The sequence below is a fragment of the Barbus barbus genome (assembly GCF_936440315.1).
Source record: "Barbus barbus genome assembly, chromosome: 13".
NCBI classification, from domain to species: Eukaryota; Metazoa; Chordata; class Actinopteri; order Cypriniformes; family Cyprinidae; genus Barbus; species Barbus barbus.
Window position 1 is genome coordinate 24425996 of NC_136741.1, and position 19420 is coordinate 24445415.

At 36.8% G+C, this 19420-nt stretch overlaps 1 protein-coding gene across 2 annotated transcripts; it reads right to left on the bottom strand.

Annotated features, from left to right (window-relative positions):
* Positions 1–146: 146 nt before the first annotated feature.
* Positions 147–11149, bottom strand: LOC306879062 (leucine-rich repeat neuronal protein 1-like). 2 transcript variants are annotated; one of them, XM_079431749.1, is made up of 2 exons: positions 10825–11149; positions 147–3333 (listed from the first exon to the last, which is right to left on the bottom strand). In XM_079431749.1, the coding sequence occupies exon 2, from the start codon at positions 3096–3098 to the stop codon at positions 945–947; it is 2154 nt and encodes a 717-aa protein (XP_079287875.1). In that variant the 5' UTR covers positions 3099–3333; positions 10825–11149; the 3' UTR covers positions 147–944. The 2 variants fall into 2 exon arrangements, with proteins under 2 accessions (XP_079287875.1, XP_079287876.1); XM_079431750.1 differs by having other exon boundaries at positions 153–3333; positions 10637–11140.
* Between the last annotated feature and the right edge of the window lie 8271 nt (positions 11150–19420).

The following is a 19420-nucleotide window of genomic DNA, read 5'->3' on the forward strand; positions in this document are numbered from 1 at the left end:
ACATTTAGTCATTTGGCAGACGCTTTTATCCAAATATTCTATTTGCATGTGATTTCTGAAGTTGCAGCACGTTGAGCTCTCTCGGCCACCGTAAATGAGAGATAGAATAGGAAATTAGAATAATGACACTCGCCTTGAAAATCATTGTATAAAAAATATCTGAACAAAACTGTATTTTATTTTTGTTTGCGCTGTAATATGCAACATGTTTTGCATGTGTAAATTACAACAAAATTAAGTGATTAACAGATTCTACCCAATTAAAAAAGAAGAATCTGAGTAATTAAAAAAAAGCATTTTTCTACTAACTAATTATTTAACATTCACATTTCTATTGCTGGTTTACAATTCTTTAATCTGCAAAGTTCTAAAAAACTTCAAAGTTCAAACTTCTAAATCAAAAATGACTTTTGAGAAAATCCAAAATGTTCAAATTATAGTTGATACAACATTACAGAACAATTGCTAACGTTTTTCAATAGACAGTGTATCAAGTCTAAACTCACCTTGTCAGCTTACACTGGAGTCCAAAGACAAATTTGTTAATATATTTCAGTGCACAACAGTTAAACTGTCTTACGAAAGAGAGAAAGAAACAATGCATTCTCTATGAATACTGCCAAAAACATCAATATCGGATCAGATATAGTGCTACAGCATCAATCGACCCAAAGTCAATCCTTGAAAATATCTATGCTGTGCTATCAAAATATAATGAACAAAAAGAAAAAGCACAGCTACTAACATGTCTCGGAAGCTAAACAAAGCTGCCATATTGAAAGTCAAAGAAGAGGAAAAGGCAATACACTCTACGAAAAAGTCTGTCTGAATAGTTGCTTGCAGTAAAGCAAAGCAGAAAAAAGAAAATCCATGTCTTTTTTTTACGCACAAATAAGCAAAGATGTGTCTTTGTGCTCTAAAGAAGAAAAAATGTCCGGTAAGCTTCACCACATGTAATAACTTCTTGTTGTGTCCACCTGTGTCGGCTTAGTGTCTGAAGAACCGTCCTTGTCCTTTTCGCTGTCTGCCTCCCATAAGTTAATGAGGGGAGGATAGAGTTCGTTTAGGGGGATGGAGGAGGTTTTCTGCATGTACTTCTTTAAGGAGTGATGGTAGTTCTTCCTTTTCCATCTCTTTGCAATGTATAACGTGATTGAGCCCAGGCTGATGATGGCCAGTATTGTGCCCATGACTGCCGCCAGAGCTGTATTGGTGCCTTGCTCAGAGATCTCCACCGCAAACGTAGCGTGCTTGGTCGTGACGTTGACGCATGACTTCTGGGTCTGCTGGTGGATATTGGAGACCGAGAGACAGACCTCATACTCAGTGGCCGGCTGAAGGTGTGTGAGGTTGTACTCGTGAACATCTACAGGAACTTTAGCTGTATAGGTGATGTGAGGGTTGTCGATTTTCATGGTGGCTGACGACCACTTCAGATTGGACGTCATGACGTTGGAGTTCACTTTCCAGGATACTAAAATTGAGTGGGACTCTGTGTGTTTCACGTAGATCTTCATAAGCTGGGTGCTATCCAGAAGAGTCCCGTTGACTCGAATGGCGGTCACCCGAGTGTCCGCTCCTTCTGTATTCTGAGCCACACAGGTGTAGTGTCCAGAGTCGACCACCTGAATGTGGGATATCCGCAGAGTTCCTGCACTGTTGAGTTGGTATTTATCGGATGTGGTATCCATCATGACTTTGTTACCAGATGGGGTCACCCAGTATATTTCCGGTTCAGGTTCAGCCATAGCACGACAGTCGAGGTCTACAGTCATCCCGATGTCTAGATTGAGGTGATTGGGGAACGTGTCGTGAGAGATCATTGGCAAACACTGGCCTGAAGATTCACGGTAAAGTACGTCTCGCACACGCTGACCTCTAACCTCAATTGGCATGGCGCAGAACATGGAAAGAGGCTCCATAAATCGAATGGTTGTCTTGTTCGAGCTCATCCATTGAATTACACAGTCGCAGCGCAGCGGGTTGCTGTGGATACTGATCTCCCTCAGGTTGGGCAGGGACTCCGCCGTTGCTTGGTAGAGAGAGTTTAGAGCGTTGTTATTGAGCATTAGACTCTCTAGTGATGGCAAGTCACGGAATGCTAAACGGCTCACGTAGGAAAACTTGGGGTTGTTGGTGGCTTCGAGTTTGGTCAACTCTGGGAGGTTATCCAGGGCAAAGCGATCAATGGACACAAGTTCTCCCATGTTGTTAATACCAAGTTCTTTCAGCCTTAGCATGTTCTTGAAGTCGCCCTCTTGAATTTTATGTATTGGATTCTTGTTCAAATCCAGAAATTTCAGGTTTGGAAGCTTCTGCAGAGCAGTCTGTGGCACCCGGACTAGTTTATTATCATAGAAGGAGAGACTCTCCAGGTTGTCTAGTCCAACAAATGCATTGCCTGGGATATCAGTGAGATCCATTCCTGCCAGGACCAGGCTTCTTAAGTTGGTAAGAGGTTTGAAGTTCAAATCCAGGATGCCGACCACAGGATTTTCCCCAATCATCAGGATCTCCAGGTTGGGGGTTGATTCAAACCAGCGACTGGCAATGGCCTTGAGTCTGTTGGAGTTCAGATGGAGCCTCAGAAGGTTATGCAATCCGGCGAAGGCATTGGGTGCAATGGAGCTGATCTGATTGTGATTAATGTACAGCTCCTGTAGATTGGTAAGGTCTTGCAAGCTGAAGTCAGGCATCTCAACTATTTGGTTTTCCTCCAAGTGAAGCGTTGTGAGTTGCGACATGTTGGTCAGGCCGATATCCCGGATGTTGCTGAAGTTGTTCTGGGACAGGTCGAGTTCTGTGAGATTCAGTAACTGTTCCAGTTCCTCACTAGTTCTGGCAATGTAGTTACTTTGCAGAAGCAACACTTGCGTGTCAACGGAGAGGTTCCCGGGGATGCGTGTTAGGTGAAGGTCATTGCAATCAACAGTAGTTGCTTCTCTGTAGGTGGACTGGGGTGTGAACCAAGGCCGGATCTCGCACACACAGAGCTGCGGACATTCTGTACTCTGAACTGAAGAGAGGCCAAGTAAAGCCAGAAGCAAGAAGAAACAAATCTGGCCCTGCACAACAACAAAGAAAGTCCCTTTTGCCATTCTGACTGTAAGTGTTTATCCTCTCAGATCTGAGCTGGAATTCCTATAGTGCCAAAAAGATGGTGAGGTGAGATTCTCATTCAATAGAAGTGTTGCAGAATAGCCCTTTTATCCCTCTGAAATCTTGAACAGTGGAGTCAAAGAGCTTCCGAAAGATTTAAAAGAGTGTAGTTCCCATGGGCTCATATAGGTTTGAAACTTCCTCACAGCATGAATCTTGGACTGGAGAGTTGGCCTAGAATAAAAACAAACAGAGAAAAGCCTGTTACAATAATCAATGGAAAAATTCCTTTACACGAAAAATTGTGTTATATAAACATTCTAACAAACATGTAACAAATATGAGTTGAAAGCAAAAAAAAGAAAAATGGATTCAAACAATAGAAACAATGATTCTACACGTGGATGACTGAAAAAGAAAATTCTTAAATATTTAAGTATTTGCCAGGTAAAATGCATGTTCAAAAACGGGATAAATGTACTTGCATTGACATTTTTTTCCACATTATTTTCATTATGAAAAAATGTATTTTACTTGTTTACCACTTTAAACGTTAAACAATAAACAAGTTAAGCAGATATATCTAGATTAACCACATAAAAATGACTAAATGAGCTAAGCATTATGTAGAAGAAATATGAAACTTCACAGAAGTAGGCAAAATTGGAAAAAGATTTGTCACAATATAGTTACAAATACCTGTATTAAGTTTCATAATTGTTACAAATTTTTGTTCCAAATACAAAATACAATAAACTCGTGTACAAATATAAAGATAATGTGAAAACCAGAGGCACAGGCTTTTGTTTACTGCAATCTGACATGCATGAAGAGGTGGATCAAAGATTAAAGAAATGGTGACCAAGGAAAGGAAGGAAATATTATTCCTCAGGTGATCAAACAATTTCTATAATAAACAAAGACTGAATATTAGTGAGGTGTAGAAATGACATACATTTTTTCATAGTCTTCCCTGTCAAGATATTACCATACCCTGATTCAAAATGGTTTTCCATCATAAATAACTACAGTATTACCTCTCCATGCAGCAATTATGTAAAACAAAATACTTAAAAATAAGATATTACGCAAATGTGAACCATGACAAATCAATCATATCAAATCAGGTTAGCTTGACTTGATTCTGCATACTCAGTAGGACATGTGTGTTGTCCAAGGTTACGGAGGATAATATAACACTAGAAGGGCTTTTGAAGTTTGGAATGAAATAACCAAGCATATTAAGCATCCATTGCAAGCAAAAGGCACAAAAAGGTGGCATGTTATTGTGTCTTTGACAGAGCAGTGAACGGGGCATCTGCTATCCCATATGGTGCTAATGCTGACTCAATCACACAAATAGCAAGCCAAAGGGATTTAGTCCTTGCCAAATACCACCTACATTAAGAACAGATTCTCCTCCACAAAAGTTTCTCAGCCTTGTTAATGTCTCTTAACGGCAAGATTCAAAACAACTGAACTACACTCCTCCTGAAAACATAAGATTTAAAGACCCAAGATCTGAAAAAAAAAATCCACCCATATGGCATTTAGATTACATATGCCAACTTCAGAAATATGTTCACTTCAGAGCTTTGGAGTCTCTCATGAAGTTAAATCCACCAATAAATACAAGCTTGGTCTCATTCTCCCAAGAAAATGAATGAATGGAGGAAACATGGTACAGCAGGTGTAAAGGAGTCCTTTAATGTGAGAGTGGAAATCAATAAGAGGCCAGATCTCCCCCCTGTGGCCAAAGGAGCATCAGGGCAATTTAGAATGAGAGCTCAATGTAACTGCCAGTATCAGAAATTCTCATAAAAGAGTGCAGTACACAGATGGGACCTGGCCTGTGTTATCAGAGTGATCAGCACCATCCTTAAAGTATTTCGTAATGCAATACAAAATGACACCTCACACTCAAAATGGCACTAAACTAGTGAATACTCAATTCACTATTTTAACATTTAACATTTTCAGTACATTTATCTTACAGGTTTGAACAAGAAAAATGACACAAATAAAATATACATTATCTAATTAGTTGTAATACAATGTGTCACACAAAAACATGTGAAATATCTTAAGGTAATTAAGATGAAAGATTAAACTTATCTGTAAAATTTTAAGAGAGGCAGATGAATGAATGAGATGAAAGAAAATAGAAGGACTAAAGTGTTCCATCATTTTCCAGGAATACCAACTAATTAACTGATTTTTACCAGAACGTGATCTATGCAATTTGTTTTGTCTTAAAGGGAGAGTTCACCTAAAATAAAAAATATTAAATATAAAATATATCAAAACTTAATTTTTGATTAGTAATATGCATTGCTAAGAACTTCATTTGGACAACTTTAAATGCAATTTTCTCCTTATTTAGATTTTTTGCATGTTCAGATTCCACATTTTCAAATAGTTGTATTTCGACCAAATATTGTCCTAACCTAACAAACCATAAATCAATGGAAAGCTTTATTTATTCAGCTGTCAGATGATGTATAAATCCCTTTTTTTTTTTTTAAATGACCCTTATTACTGTTTTTGTGGTCCATGCAGGGTAACATATAAGCTGCTACTGTTATGGTTTTTCCATCGTTTAAAATCAGTAAACAATGGATCAAATGCACCCCATATATTCTGCCATTTTCACATGAATTATGTTTCATTTTTACCAGTATTGAGGTCAATCTGAGATTCAACACTTAATAGCAGTATTTACCAAAGTGGAGGCCAAAACCTTTCCAGTAAGTAGGATAAAGTAATCCAGAGATCACAATTTCATTTAAGACTGTATACTGGGGCTTAAAATTAAGCCACAATTCCAGCTCTGTTTTTAGATTAAGGCCTAGTTGTTTTTCTGTAATTAAGAGAATTACTTCAGTTTTATTAATTATTTTGTGAGCATTCTATTGATCATTTGGAAGTGAAGTTACTAAACAAAACTAATGCTGATGCAAAGTGTTTTAGGGTTCAAATAAGCCTAAAAATTAGTCAGACGCTTTACATTTTTTCTTTAAAGTATATGGCCTCATAAATTAGGATATGTAAATTAGGATGAGGTTATTATAAAATGATGGCTACAAATGAAAACCTCATTAGAAGTTGCAAACTGAGAATTACTCTCTTTTCACATTTCAATAGCGGGATTTTGGAAAACTGTGAACAGGATGCAATTATGAATGGGAGAAATATGATGTAACAAAACTAATTTCTCACAGTACCATTTGGGACCACACAAATAGGACACCCTGATGATCCTCAAAAATATTCCATCTTTATATTGGATCTGAATCCAAATTAATGGCTATTTATGCCATTCCAAACTCATTAGGTGAACTTTTGCAACCAGCTTGCTTCCTGTTACCCAGCCCGTCATCCTGAACTTCCCCTAGTCTTAGATAACAAATGACAGCTGTGAAATTCAATGGGAGCCTATTTGAAACACCTGCCATTTCAGATCACCGACAGATGTAGATCTGTTCTCTGCAGAGAGTGAAGACTTCTGTTTTGAAGACACGTCTGGTCACAGTACTGCAAGTGTCTGACAGGGTATTATTTCAAGTTTGCGGAAAATGTACACTTGAAGACTGCAAGTTTATTTGAAGTGTACACTAAGAGCTAAACCAAGATTTGAGTGTGATCCCGAGTAGCTCTTTGTTTCGATGCCCTAAATATTAAGTGAACTTCCGTGATGACAAACATACAACTCTGTCAATGAAACTTCCAAAATGGCTGTAAAAACAAACTCTAAAGATATTTAGGCAAAGAAGATGCACTAAAACTATCTCCTAAATAAGTGCACAGTAAAGTGCACTTTTTAAATCTCACAGAAAATCTATATTTTAACTACAACCAACAACACTAATGGGTTTATGCTCGTATAAAAAATAAGGGCATTTGGATTGGTACACAAGCCTGAGCTAATGGCAAGGATCCACACAAACATTAGAACACATAATTTGTTGTTCGTGATTTGATTCAGTGATTCATCAAGCCACTTATGAATAGCAACAGAAAAAAAAAAAAAAACGGTTGTTGCTACAGATATGAACAGGGCTGTTTGTGTTTCTCACAGCCTACAGGACTTAAAATATCCTGAAAATACATTTCCAGGAAACTGTATTTGCTTTTCTAACCCTCTATATGCACACAGCTTTCTGTGAAGGCAGAGGAAACACTGGAAATACATTTCCAGCATACAATACGAAAGTCCAAATAAACAAGTGGAGAAACCCAAAAGGACTGCTAAAATGGCTTACAAAGTCATCTCCAAAAAATGACCATCTTGTCTCTAACTCCAGTCTTTTCTCTGCTAATCTCCTCAAGGGGTTCACTTCCTAAAAACCTTCACAGAAATTGAGTGAGAAATTAACGGTAATTAATTTTATTCTTGGATCAAAAAGGATTTGCAAAGGGCCAAGAGAGCAGATGTTTTCACATCCAACATTCAAGACAGTCTACGCTTACCAACTCTTAATCTGAGGGGTATTATTAATTGCATGGTGAATCATAGCTTTGCCCAGAGTTGAACTGTGGGGTAATGGCATGGGCGGTAGAGTGCTGGGGACTATGCTGTTTAAACTAAATATATAAATACATCTATTAAAAAAAAAAAATAATTAAAAATGCATTATGTTCATAAAATTAAATTAGGTGATTCATAAATTTAGAAAAAATAACTATTAAAATGCATGCATTTATGAGAGCAGTGAGAAATGTCTCTCCCAACCCCCCCCCCCCCCCCCCCCCCCCCCCCACCCCAAACAGATCTTTTGCCACAGTGATTTCTTAACCAGATTATGGTTGCAGAATAGTCAAACAGTTGCTTGGTCTCTTCAACTTTTTATCTCTGTGACCAACACAAAAGACAGACTTATCCTTTTCACCACTATACCACTGACCACTGTTAACCCCCCCCCCCCCCCCAAAAAAAGATAAATTCCAAATTGCATTAATTAACATTCCAAATTAACAGGCATCTTACAGTTCCACTGCAAGAACTATATTATTGTAAAAAAATAATAATAATGATAATAATGTTGACAGAACAGTTTTTATTGCACTGACTGTCACTGTCTTAATATGTTCATATTTATTGTGCAAAATGTTATCGTTATATATTATGAATGATCATTCCTATTAAAAAAGTATAGGATAAGAGCCATACAATCCCTAAAATCTACAGGGGGAAAAAATGTTACCTTTTTCCACGGACCTTTTAAAGATGTAGCCACCTGCCGGCTATTGTCTTCATCAACATATTCCCGACATTTTCTTTACGTTGTTGTTGCTTATGAGGACGCTTCTCTTCAAATGTAAGAAAACAACTTCTGCAACAGACGCAACAGCTGCAACAAGGGGTGGCGTCCCCAGGGACAATACAAACCCCCCTCCTCAAACCTCATTATACATCCTTCCCTGACTAAAAGACGTCTTCCCGTGTTTATTGTCTTTCCTGGGGAAGTTGTGGCGTCTTATTTCGAATGAGTAAGCAACGAAACATCTGCTGGAGTGCCTGGACATTGAGATGCAAATCACATTTTTTCATCGCCAACCAGACCCCATGCGCGCGCCTGCGGTAAGCCAGCAATAACGGGATCTGATCAAAGTTTGGGTCGATTTCCGCCACAATTACAGTGTAAAATCACTCTCAGGAGGCTAAATATAACAAACGAGTGGCTGTGAAGAATTTAATGCAAACGGCATAATCAAGTAGAAATAGAAGTAAAACTGATACGCAACCAAATTATTTATGCATGCTGTTTTATCGTTGCATGCATTCACGTTTGATGTAAAGCTTTAAAAAGTCAACCATTTACCATTCCTATCACATTCTGCTTGCTCCTTATACACACACGTTGTAGCATAATCTTATACCAGGCTAATGTTCTGAGAAATACAACACAGATTGTGTGAACTCATAAACAAACCATAAATTATAAAATAAAAAAAATAAAAAAATACAAATCACCCGTTTTGCCCTTGAACATCTCAAGCGCAACAGCCGATGCGTCCTTGCTATTAAATGCAGTAGCCTAAATCACGCCGTATGGCAGGCCATTTGAACATAATTCCTTACAGTGTTGGGGAAAGTTACTTTTAAAAGTAATGCATTACAATATTGCGTTACTCCCTAAAAAGTAACTAATTACTTTTTATGGAAAGTAATGTACGTGGTGTTACATTACTTTTGCGTTACTTTTTAAATATGAGCAGGGCTTGATTGTTTTTAATACAAGAAGTTCTAATCATAGCAAATATAAAAGCCATTTCACATCAAAAAGTGTAATGAATAAACCTCAGGATGAAGGAAAAGGAAATTCACGTCTGTAAAGTAGAACGCATGAGAAGAAAGTTCAACACTCTTCAGCAATAAAAAAAAATGAAGCACAATTGTTAGTTTATCTAAAGTCATTTTTTGCTAATTATTATGGTTGAACTGGATCATCAAAGGTCAGCAGCAAAGACATTGGTTAATAAAATGGGATTAGATACATTTGTGTTGTTTAACATATTTCAGTATTGCAGGTTTGCATCATATTCTGAGTTTGCATTTTACAGTTTTATTCATTTTGATGAATACTAAAACTGTTTTTTGCGAGTGGGATGAATTAATGCACATTCACGTTTAGTCTAGAAATACAGTAAGAGCATGTTCACAGCGCAATCAGTCAATAAATGGGAAAAAGTCAGACAGATATTTTCTTGTAAATTAAAAAGTAATGCGTTACTTTACTAGTTACTTGAAAAAAGTATATATTATTACGTAACTCGCGTTACTTGTAATGCGTTACCCCCAACACTGATTCCTTAAAACTATTTTTATAACAATAGTTCTTATTCTTATATTTTTAGAAATGCATTCCTTGTTCTAATTACTAGTAAGTTATCTGTTGTTGACTAGTAGCCTATCACATAATTTATTCTCTACATACTAGTACTTATTCCTTTGCTACTAGTCAGCAATCCAAACAGTATTTTTTATTTACTTATTTAACCAGGAAGGTCCTGTTGAGATACAATATCTCTTCTACCAGGGAGTCCTGATCAAGATAGGCAGCAAAGGACAAAGTTACAAAGAAATACATATCACCACACAATGAACAAACACAAAAGGCAATTCAGTAAAAAGTAACTAATCCATTGTTGGTACCAGTTTGCAAAACTTTGTTACTTAATTCTATATATGGACTCTTCCTAATTTTCCCATTAGGAAAAAATTTACTTTTGGGAAAGTTTATAGTTTATAATGAATATGTAGCCTGCTAGTATTTAATAGCTGCTTGTGAAACTGAAAAAGATAACCGTCACTACTGGATTTATTCCTAATATTTTTAAAAACTAAAATATGGTTTATTTATAAATAAGTATTATTTATTAAACAAGTATCAATATGAAAAGAGACAGTAGTTAAAGGAATAAATGGTAAAACGGCTTGCCATACACCTAATCCATAGAAGAGAAGCCTAAAAAAGCAACATAGAGACCATCTACTTTCAGTTACAAGAAGGAAACACATTTTTGGGTGACTTACTTTAAAACCACAGCTCATTCTGACAGACGAAGGTTTTGCAAGTAGCTCCGGTTTTTTATTTATTTTTTAATTATAATTATTGCACTGCTTAAATCTGTTTAGTTGCCCGTGATTCTGGTTTAACATGCACAGATGCTCGTGCATAAAGAGAACAGTATATGGATGCTTCAAAATCTATCTGAGCATACCTCTTTGGATTTCCAGCCTACACTCTCCGAATGGCACTGAAGTCCTCCCTCCGCGCTGACTGCTTCATGCACTTACAGTATCTAGATACAGTATCTATGTCCTTGCGAAAGAGCACTGAAAGAAAATCCACAGATAATAAATACCATCTCGTCGCTCGTAAGTTCCGTATAATAACTACAGCGGCATCGTTTCGTTACATCCACTCCGCCGAAAATTCATGTGCAACCTTCGCCAAGCGCATGGTCAGGTTTTGCATGGATTCTTGCGACGGGAATCGCTGACTGGCTCCCATCCGCCGTGTCTCCGTGTTACTGTGGAGCCCGTGCTGCGTTGCCAAGGAAAATATGATGACAACACCTGGCGCTTGTCCGGGCGAGTCAGCTGATTCCCGAGCAGGCGATTGGTTGCTAGCCGGTGGCTGTCACTCGATTCCCAAGCAGAGCACCATCTGTTCAGGGATTGTTGTGATGCGAACAAAGGCGGTCACTGGGGGAGCGCGGTGGGGATAACGCGGGCCGTGGAAGCTGAAATGCTAAGGAGCTGATATTCTCTATAATAAGAACGTCTTCCACTGACTCCCTCCTCTTTGACGTAGTGATGGAGGACTCTATATGGTGTCCCACTCACCAAAGAGTTACAATGAGACAATGTCCCTTTGTTCGGTGCCTCACTTTGAGGAACGTTCTTCCTAACCCATCCATCCTTGTGCATTGTCTAGAGATTTTCAGACAAAATTCCCTGTTTTAAAACAAAGAATACATTTCCTAATAGCTTATAAATTGAAAACATTTAAAAATAACAATTAAATACATTTATGTGCGTTTATGGAGAATACGTGTTATGAAACTTTTTGCTCTACATAATATGACAAAAATACATAAATAAATTATATATATATATATATCCCAGGAGACGTGGTGGATGAAAACATATTTCAGAGCTAATTTATTCGCCTGTTAATTAGTCTGCTCACATAAAGCACACACTTGATAAGGAGGAAAAAACCCATCATGCAGTAAGGGTGATTCATTTCCAATTCACTTTTGAAAGGTTGTAGACATAAATGACTTTTATTATAAACTAATCAGATTTGGAAATAGCTGATCTCTGGACTAACATGCAAAAATACCAAAAAAAAGTAACACTTTACAGTAAAATGTATTTTTAACATTAGTTAATAAGATTTTACAAAGTATTTTAAAAATAGGCCTACTTCTAAAGCACTTATTTAGTATTTTACCACATGTACTATTACATTTTGAAAATCAAAATATTAATTCTGTTAGTATTATTTTAAAGGAACTGAGCTAATTAATAGTTACAATTTTATGTCCTAATGTTAACAAAGTAATAAATACTACCAAATGTATTGCTCATTGTTAGTGATAGTTAATGCATTAACTAACTGGACATTATTGTATATAGCGTTACCAAAAATGTTACGGCCTGATTCAAAGGCACATGTGACTAAACATCTTCTGATCTCTACTGTATTTAGATACCACAATTACCCAGAGAGGCAATGAGTTTAAACTGCTGGATGAATGCGTAGGCGCCTTTTCTGAGTCACCTTCACATATAAGTGGAGAACTGGAGGCAAGTGGAGAATGCAGCTCCTGCACTGCCTCCCCCATGGTATTCTTTATCCCCATTGAGAGATGGAGACAGATGGAATGCTGTCAGTGTTCGTGTGTGTGTGTGGGTGGGTGCAGATAACACAGGGAAACTTTTTGAGGTCACTGTTGCCCTGAAGGCCTTAGTTGGCAGGTACAGAAACGCTAAAGGGGCACTGGCTAGATTTGCATTGTGATAAGATGGTGAAGATCAAACACGTGCACCCACATAACTAATTTGTTATCTTACAGCATTCTAGAAAAAAAAAAAATCATACTATGAAAACTCTAGGAATAATTAGCAAAACAACACTTTTTATGTGGGAACATCTAAGTAAAAAATATTATCTCATATGACTGAATGAGCGTGACTATTAGGTTACACCAACAAACATTTCAAGAACCAGTTCAGGTAGAAATAGCTGCAGACTAAGACCTTAAACAAAAGTAAATTAGACACCACTGACATTTAACAGCCTTGCTTCATTGTAGTAAAATTCGGATCACATGCATTGATTGAAGATATTGATTTACTCTATTAAGATGAACAGCAAACAGAATCAGATATGTCTGTTTTAGAGGATTCCCTCAGCATGCTAACCATGCTTAACAGGTCCAGTCAGTTCATGCATGAATATCTATAAAGTGATAAAATCAGTCTTAGCAACAACACATATTATTCAAAAAAGGAATCTGAAACACTGAATTCCATTATGAAAAGTGCTATCTATATAGAATATATTTTTTTCCTTCTGCTAAATATATTAATTTTTCATTCTAATATGGAAAAAGCATAATTATAATGCAACACAGATGCTAACAATAATGTAATAAATATTTTCTACTCTTTGGATAAAATCATGAAACTCAGAATCAGTACTGCTGGCATTAGAACGGTCACCATCTCATTCAGACTGGCACAGAGGTTAACAGAAGTTAAACCGGAGCCTGGGGTTAGTCTAGCTATCTGCCACAGCGAGATTTAAAATCATGTATTTGTTGTGAGAGGGTTCACAGAAGCACTGAGTCAGGAGGGACCTGTGGATATGGGATGCTGGCAGAGGTCAGACTGTCAATAAGGCCACATTAGAGTATTGGTGTTCTGTAGAGGTGAGACAAGAGGACATAGTCCTGTTCAGCAAACTGCTCTTTAGACCACACATGCATTCAGTGCCACTGAAACTGATACAGGGAAATCAAAAATCAACTTTTCTGTTTAGATTTTAGTGTTTTACCCTTGTCCCAGACCCAGACTTTTAATCCTAAAATATGAAAATATTATATTATACAAATGATATATTATTATATAAACAATGTTTGAAATAAAGATTAAGATAAACCATTTAAATATTGTGTAAAACTTATTTAGTCTCTTTAAACATTCAGTTCTTTTTCACAAATTTCGATTGTCCCTGTTTTATTACAACCAGCAGTTTTGGCACCAATTTTTATTTTATTATTATTATTATTATTATTTTCAAAAAATTGGTGATGGTGAGATGAAATATGAAATCATGAGAGTGAGTCAAACGCATAATGTCATCAAACTAATTGCATTTTAAGATGTGATGGATTTGTTTCAGAAATATATATATTTTTTAATATCATTGAAAATCTTTAAACAACAATAAAAATGTATTAATAATTAATAAATAAAAAAAATCACTATAGAAAAATTAATGGATTTTTAAATCTTCACAAGGCCACAAGCACCTATATGCCTCTTAACATGCAGCTTTACAGGATGAGGTTGTAAACTGTGTGTTCTTAATATTTACCCAGAAAACAACTGAGAAGCTGCTGCAGGTTTGTTAAAGTTCATTTCTGAAGTGTTCACACACCTCTAAATGGGAGTGAGTAAAGGAAATAATGGGTTTAGTGTGAATCTGTGTAAATATGTGAGCTCATTTTGTGTATCCCTGATCAAATGATCAGCTTTTAAATTCTCACACAGTCAACTAAAAACAAACCTACACATCCACACACACATACGCACAAGATACATGATCCAAAGCACCAGGCCCCCATTGTCCTGTGATTCACTATTTTACAGTATCAACATTATAGCTCAAGCACGCACATTTATACACACAAGTACTTAAATAGCTTATTATATATACACTCTTTTGTAGACAAGAACAATTTTCTCCATGGCATTCTCATCTCTCCAGCCCACTCCAAGAAAGAACTCCTCCATAATGCATTGCTTCTCCTCACAAAACCTTTCAATTTCTACATTCAGAGAATCATCACACTCTCTAGTCTCCAAACCCAAACTCCATGCATGCCCTAATCTGAATCACAAGCTCAAGTACAACACATTCAGATGAACCTGGGCAGACAACTAACTATTAGAGAGCAGGGAATTGAGACTAATTTGACCAAAGCTTAGGTTTGAAATAAAAAGAATAATGGCCTTATTTCATTTGCCATTAGTTCTATCAATAACTTTAACCTATAATGCTCATGGGGAATGTGTTTGCTCAAGAACCAGTGAAGGAACAGATTAAACCCCAAAGCATGAGAGCACCAGCTGTATTGCTGTTTCTCATGGGTGGGAGGTGAAAGAAATCATGGTGGTCTCTCCTCTACAAGGTTATGGTGATTGATTGTAGTAGTTTCTTTTCACTCAAAGAAAAAAAAACTATGATTGATTTATTGTTTAATAACCTAAAAATATATTTATGCCCAAATTACATAAAAAAATATGGTAAACAGTTGAGGCTGTCAAAATCAGAGCGAAAACGACACATTATTGTACTTGCAATTAAGAAAAAAGTGACAGAATGTACCATGGTATTCTTTGAAGAAGCTTTGTAAACACCATGGTATACGGTATGAGAAGACTATAGTAATCATTCACTACTATGTATATATCAAATTGGTAAACCATGGTATTGTGTCTGATGAATCTCTCAAGAGATGGATGACAGTGCCTTCATATGTGCCCCTCCTCCAAAAAACAAACAAAAAAAAAAAAAACAAAGAGAGAGACTTGATGGCAAAATCTCTTGTCTTGGGGTCACAATGGTGACCATGTTTTGGGTCAGGGTTATGACCTCTTGCACAGAGAATGGATAAGAAGAGAAAGGGTGGGGGATTCTTTCAGGGAAAGAAATTCTCTCACATAGAGCAGAGAGAGCTCATGCCTGCACAGCAACGGTTGCCAGGCAGATTGGATGCCTTGATAGTACCTCTCTCGATGGCAGAATCTAATCCCCTATAGAAAGGATGTTCACATGTCAACTCAGTCTTGCTCTCCCACAATCTCAGCTTTATATGAAGTGCACAGCCAGAATGCAATTTCCTCCTATTAGAAACAGAATTATACTTCCTATTTCTTCAGGATCGAGGTTCATAATTAGTATTAGTCGAATTAGTAGCCTACAACTGGTGCAATGCAGAGCCACAAATCACATGCACACAATTATTGCTATTATTCATCCACTCAGTAAATGCAATAACAAAACACTTGAAGCCTGATGAACACAAGCAGAAATGTTTTGCATTTGTAGATTTAATAGAATAAAAAAGTAATTAGATGAATTGGCAAAGAACAGTGTTAATAGTCTTGTTTTTCAAAAGCAAAATGTTTAATATATTGAACAACCTAATATACTTTTTTGTATTAATGTGCTTTAATGGATGCAAAAAGCTTAAATTGTGGAGAGACTCTCCCATATACTCACCCATTTAAAATTTAAAACCGAACTATGCAATATTTAATTGTCCAAGATCCATCAACTAAAATCTCCTCCTCTCTCAAAGGAGACTGTGTCTTTGCCACATCACGTCAAAGAGGCGATTCAATTGGTCCACGTGTAGTTTAAATATTAAGCAGCTCTGCCTGGTAACCAAATATATGCAAACAAAAATGTAACAAATGAATCATTTAAATATATAAATAATATTTGAATGCAACCATTTAATATATATGTACAGTATAAAAAAATTAAAGTACATTTTATTCTTGCTACTTTTTAAGTATGTTTTACAAGCCGTTTATTCAATTTTATGAAACTGCTGTATCCGAGTACACTGAACGAGAGTTCCCACTATTCAGGTCAAAGTGAATATTTCATAAAATATTCTAGGAACTCCGAGGTTGTGAGCAGGTCAGCTCCTGGTGAGAATTAAATCTATTTTTTCCCCTTTGACAATGCTTATTTTCTTTTTTTAAATTTGCATATGAAAAGCATCTTATGCAAATGGTTCAAATTAGATATAATTTGTCAGATAAGCAATGAAAGCTATGAGATAAGCAATGCAGATAAGCATTAATATGTAAATATATATATATATATATATATATATATATATATATATATATATATATATATATATATATATATATATACACACACATACATATACACACACAGTGGGTAAAAATAATTTGATCCCCTGCTGATTTTGTACTTTTGCCCACTGACAGAGAAATGATCAGTCAATAATTTTAATGGTAGGTGCATTCAGACAGAATACTAACAAAAAAATCGAGAAAAACGCATTTAAAAAAAGTAACAAATTGATTTGCGTTTTAATGAGTCAAATAAGTATTTGACCCCCTCTTCGCAAAACATGACTTAGTACCTGTTGGTAATCACAGAGGTCAGACGTTTCTTGTAGTTGGCCACCAGGTTTGCACACATCTCAGGAGGGATTTTGTCCCACTCCTCTTTGCAGATCCTCTCCAAGTCATTAAGGTTTTGAGGCTGACGTTTGGCAACTCAAACCTTCAGCTCCCTCCACAGATTTTTTTATGGGATTAAGGTCTGGAGACTGGCTAGGCCACTCCAGGACCTTAATGTGCTTCTTCTTGAGCCACACCTTTGTTGCCTTGGCCATGTGTTTTGGGTCATTGTCATGCTGGAATACCCATCCACAACCCATTTTCAATGCGCTGGCCCTTACAGTACATGGCCCCATCCATCGTCCCTTTGATGTGGTGCAGTTGTCCTGTCTCCTTAGCAGAAAAACACCCCCAAAGCATAATGTTTCCACCTCCATGTTTGACGGTGGATATGGTGTTCTTGGGGTCATAGGCAGCATTCCTCCTCCTCCAAACACGGCAAGCTGAGTTGATGTCAAAGAGCTCGATTTAGGTCTCATCTGACCACAACACTTTCACCCAGTTCTCCTCTGAATCTTTGGCAAACTTCAGACGGGCCTGTACATGTGCATTCTTGAGTAGGGGGACCTTGCGGGTGCTGCAGGATTTCAGTCCTTCACAGCGTAATTTTTTACCAATTGTTTTCTTGATGACTATGGTCCCAGCTGCCTTGAGATCACAAGATCCTCCCGTGTAGTTCTGGGCTGATTCCTCACCGTTCTCATGATCATTATAACTCCACGAGGTGAGATCTTGCATGGAGCCTCAGACCGAGGGAGATTGAGAGTTATTTTGTGTTTCTTCCATTTGCGAATAATCGTACCAACTGTTGTCACCTTCTCACCAAGCTGCTTGGCGATGGTGTTGTAGCCCATTCCAGCCTTGTGTAGGACTACAATCTTGTCCCTGACATTCTTGGACAGCTCTTTGGTCTTGGCCATGGTGGAGAGTTTGGAATCTGATTGATTGATTGCTTCTGTGGACAGGTGTCTTTTATACAGGTAACAAACTGAGATTAGGAGCAATCCCTTTAAGAGAGTGCTCCTAATCTCAGCTCCTTATCTGTATAAAAGACACCTGGGAGCCAGAAATCTTGCTGATTGATAGGGGATCAAATACTTATTTGACTCATTAAAATGCAAATCAATTCATAACTTTTTTGAAATGCGTTTTTATGGATTTTGTTGTTGTTGTTGTTATTATTCTGTCTCTCACTGTTCATATAAACCTACCATTAAAATTATAGACTAATCATTTCTTTGTCAGCGTGCAAATGTACAAAATCAGCAGGGGATCAAATTATTTTTTTCCCACTGTATATATATATATATATATATAAACCTTACCAGATATGTATACCTGCAGTATTTGCATTCGTTACCTGTTCTTTTCTCGCTCTAAATCTGAGACAGTTTATCCCTCAGGATTTCAGCACCATGGATAGTGGTAATAGAATAATTTTTCAAAGAGCTCTGAACTACTGTGAGTTTGAGAGAGAGCAAGGGAAAAAGTCAGAAATGAAGTTAACCATTCCTACAAACTTTGTCTCTTATCATCGGTTTCAAATCAGATTGTGTGCCACTTTCAATCAATGATCCCCCATCACCCGGGAAAAAACTAAACTGATGTGCAAACATGAGGTTAATCTGTATAATCCAATGCACTGAGAGATTATATTTAGAAGCTTTTTTTCAGATTTTATGGGTGCCTTTGTTCATCTCAGCATCAAAAATAAGTATTCTTTGCCATTCAACACAATAACATAAGAGAAATAATATCAGGAAGTGTTGATGGATAAAAAAAAAAATACTACTACTATTGAAACTGTTCAAAATAAAAAAAAAACTATTTTTTGAAAGAAAAATAGAAAAGGAATAAGAAACAACGAAACCACTGAATAAAAATCTAATAAAGCACAAGTACTACAACTAACACATTAATAGGGTTATACGGATTATTAGGACATGCACAAAATGTTTTTTTCCCCTAATTAATTAAATAAAAATCAATCCATGGATTAGGAAAAGGATAACCCAGGATCAAGTCTTCTGGAAAATATCAGGATTTCTTTATTGCCCTGAATATTTCACATGGCAGGCAGAAGAAGAGAGTCTGTTGCCGGTTTATAAACTATGTTCTATTCCCTATTCGAAAATGACAAAATTTGGGGGAAATGTTTTGCAATACACCATGAGGCACTCAGAAATGTTGACAGTGCACGTTTGTGGTTCACTTGGTGCTCACTTTAGGCCACAAGGACAATGTACCTTTGCTACAAAAATAGCAAAACATGACACTTATTTATTGATTTACTTACTGCCCTTGTTTAGCCAGCAGCCATTACCTTTCAAAGCATATTACAAAATCAAT

Excerpts from the sequence above, each read along its gene's own strand:
- LOC306879062 (XM_079431749.1), bottom strand. The coding sequence starts at position 3,098 with ATGGCAAAAGGGACTTTCTTTGTTGTTGTGCAGGGCCAGATTTGTTTC.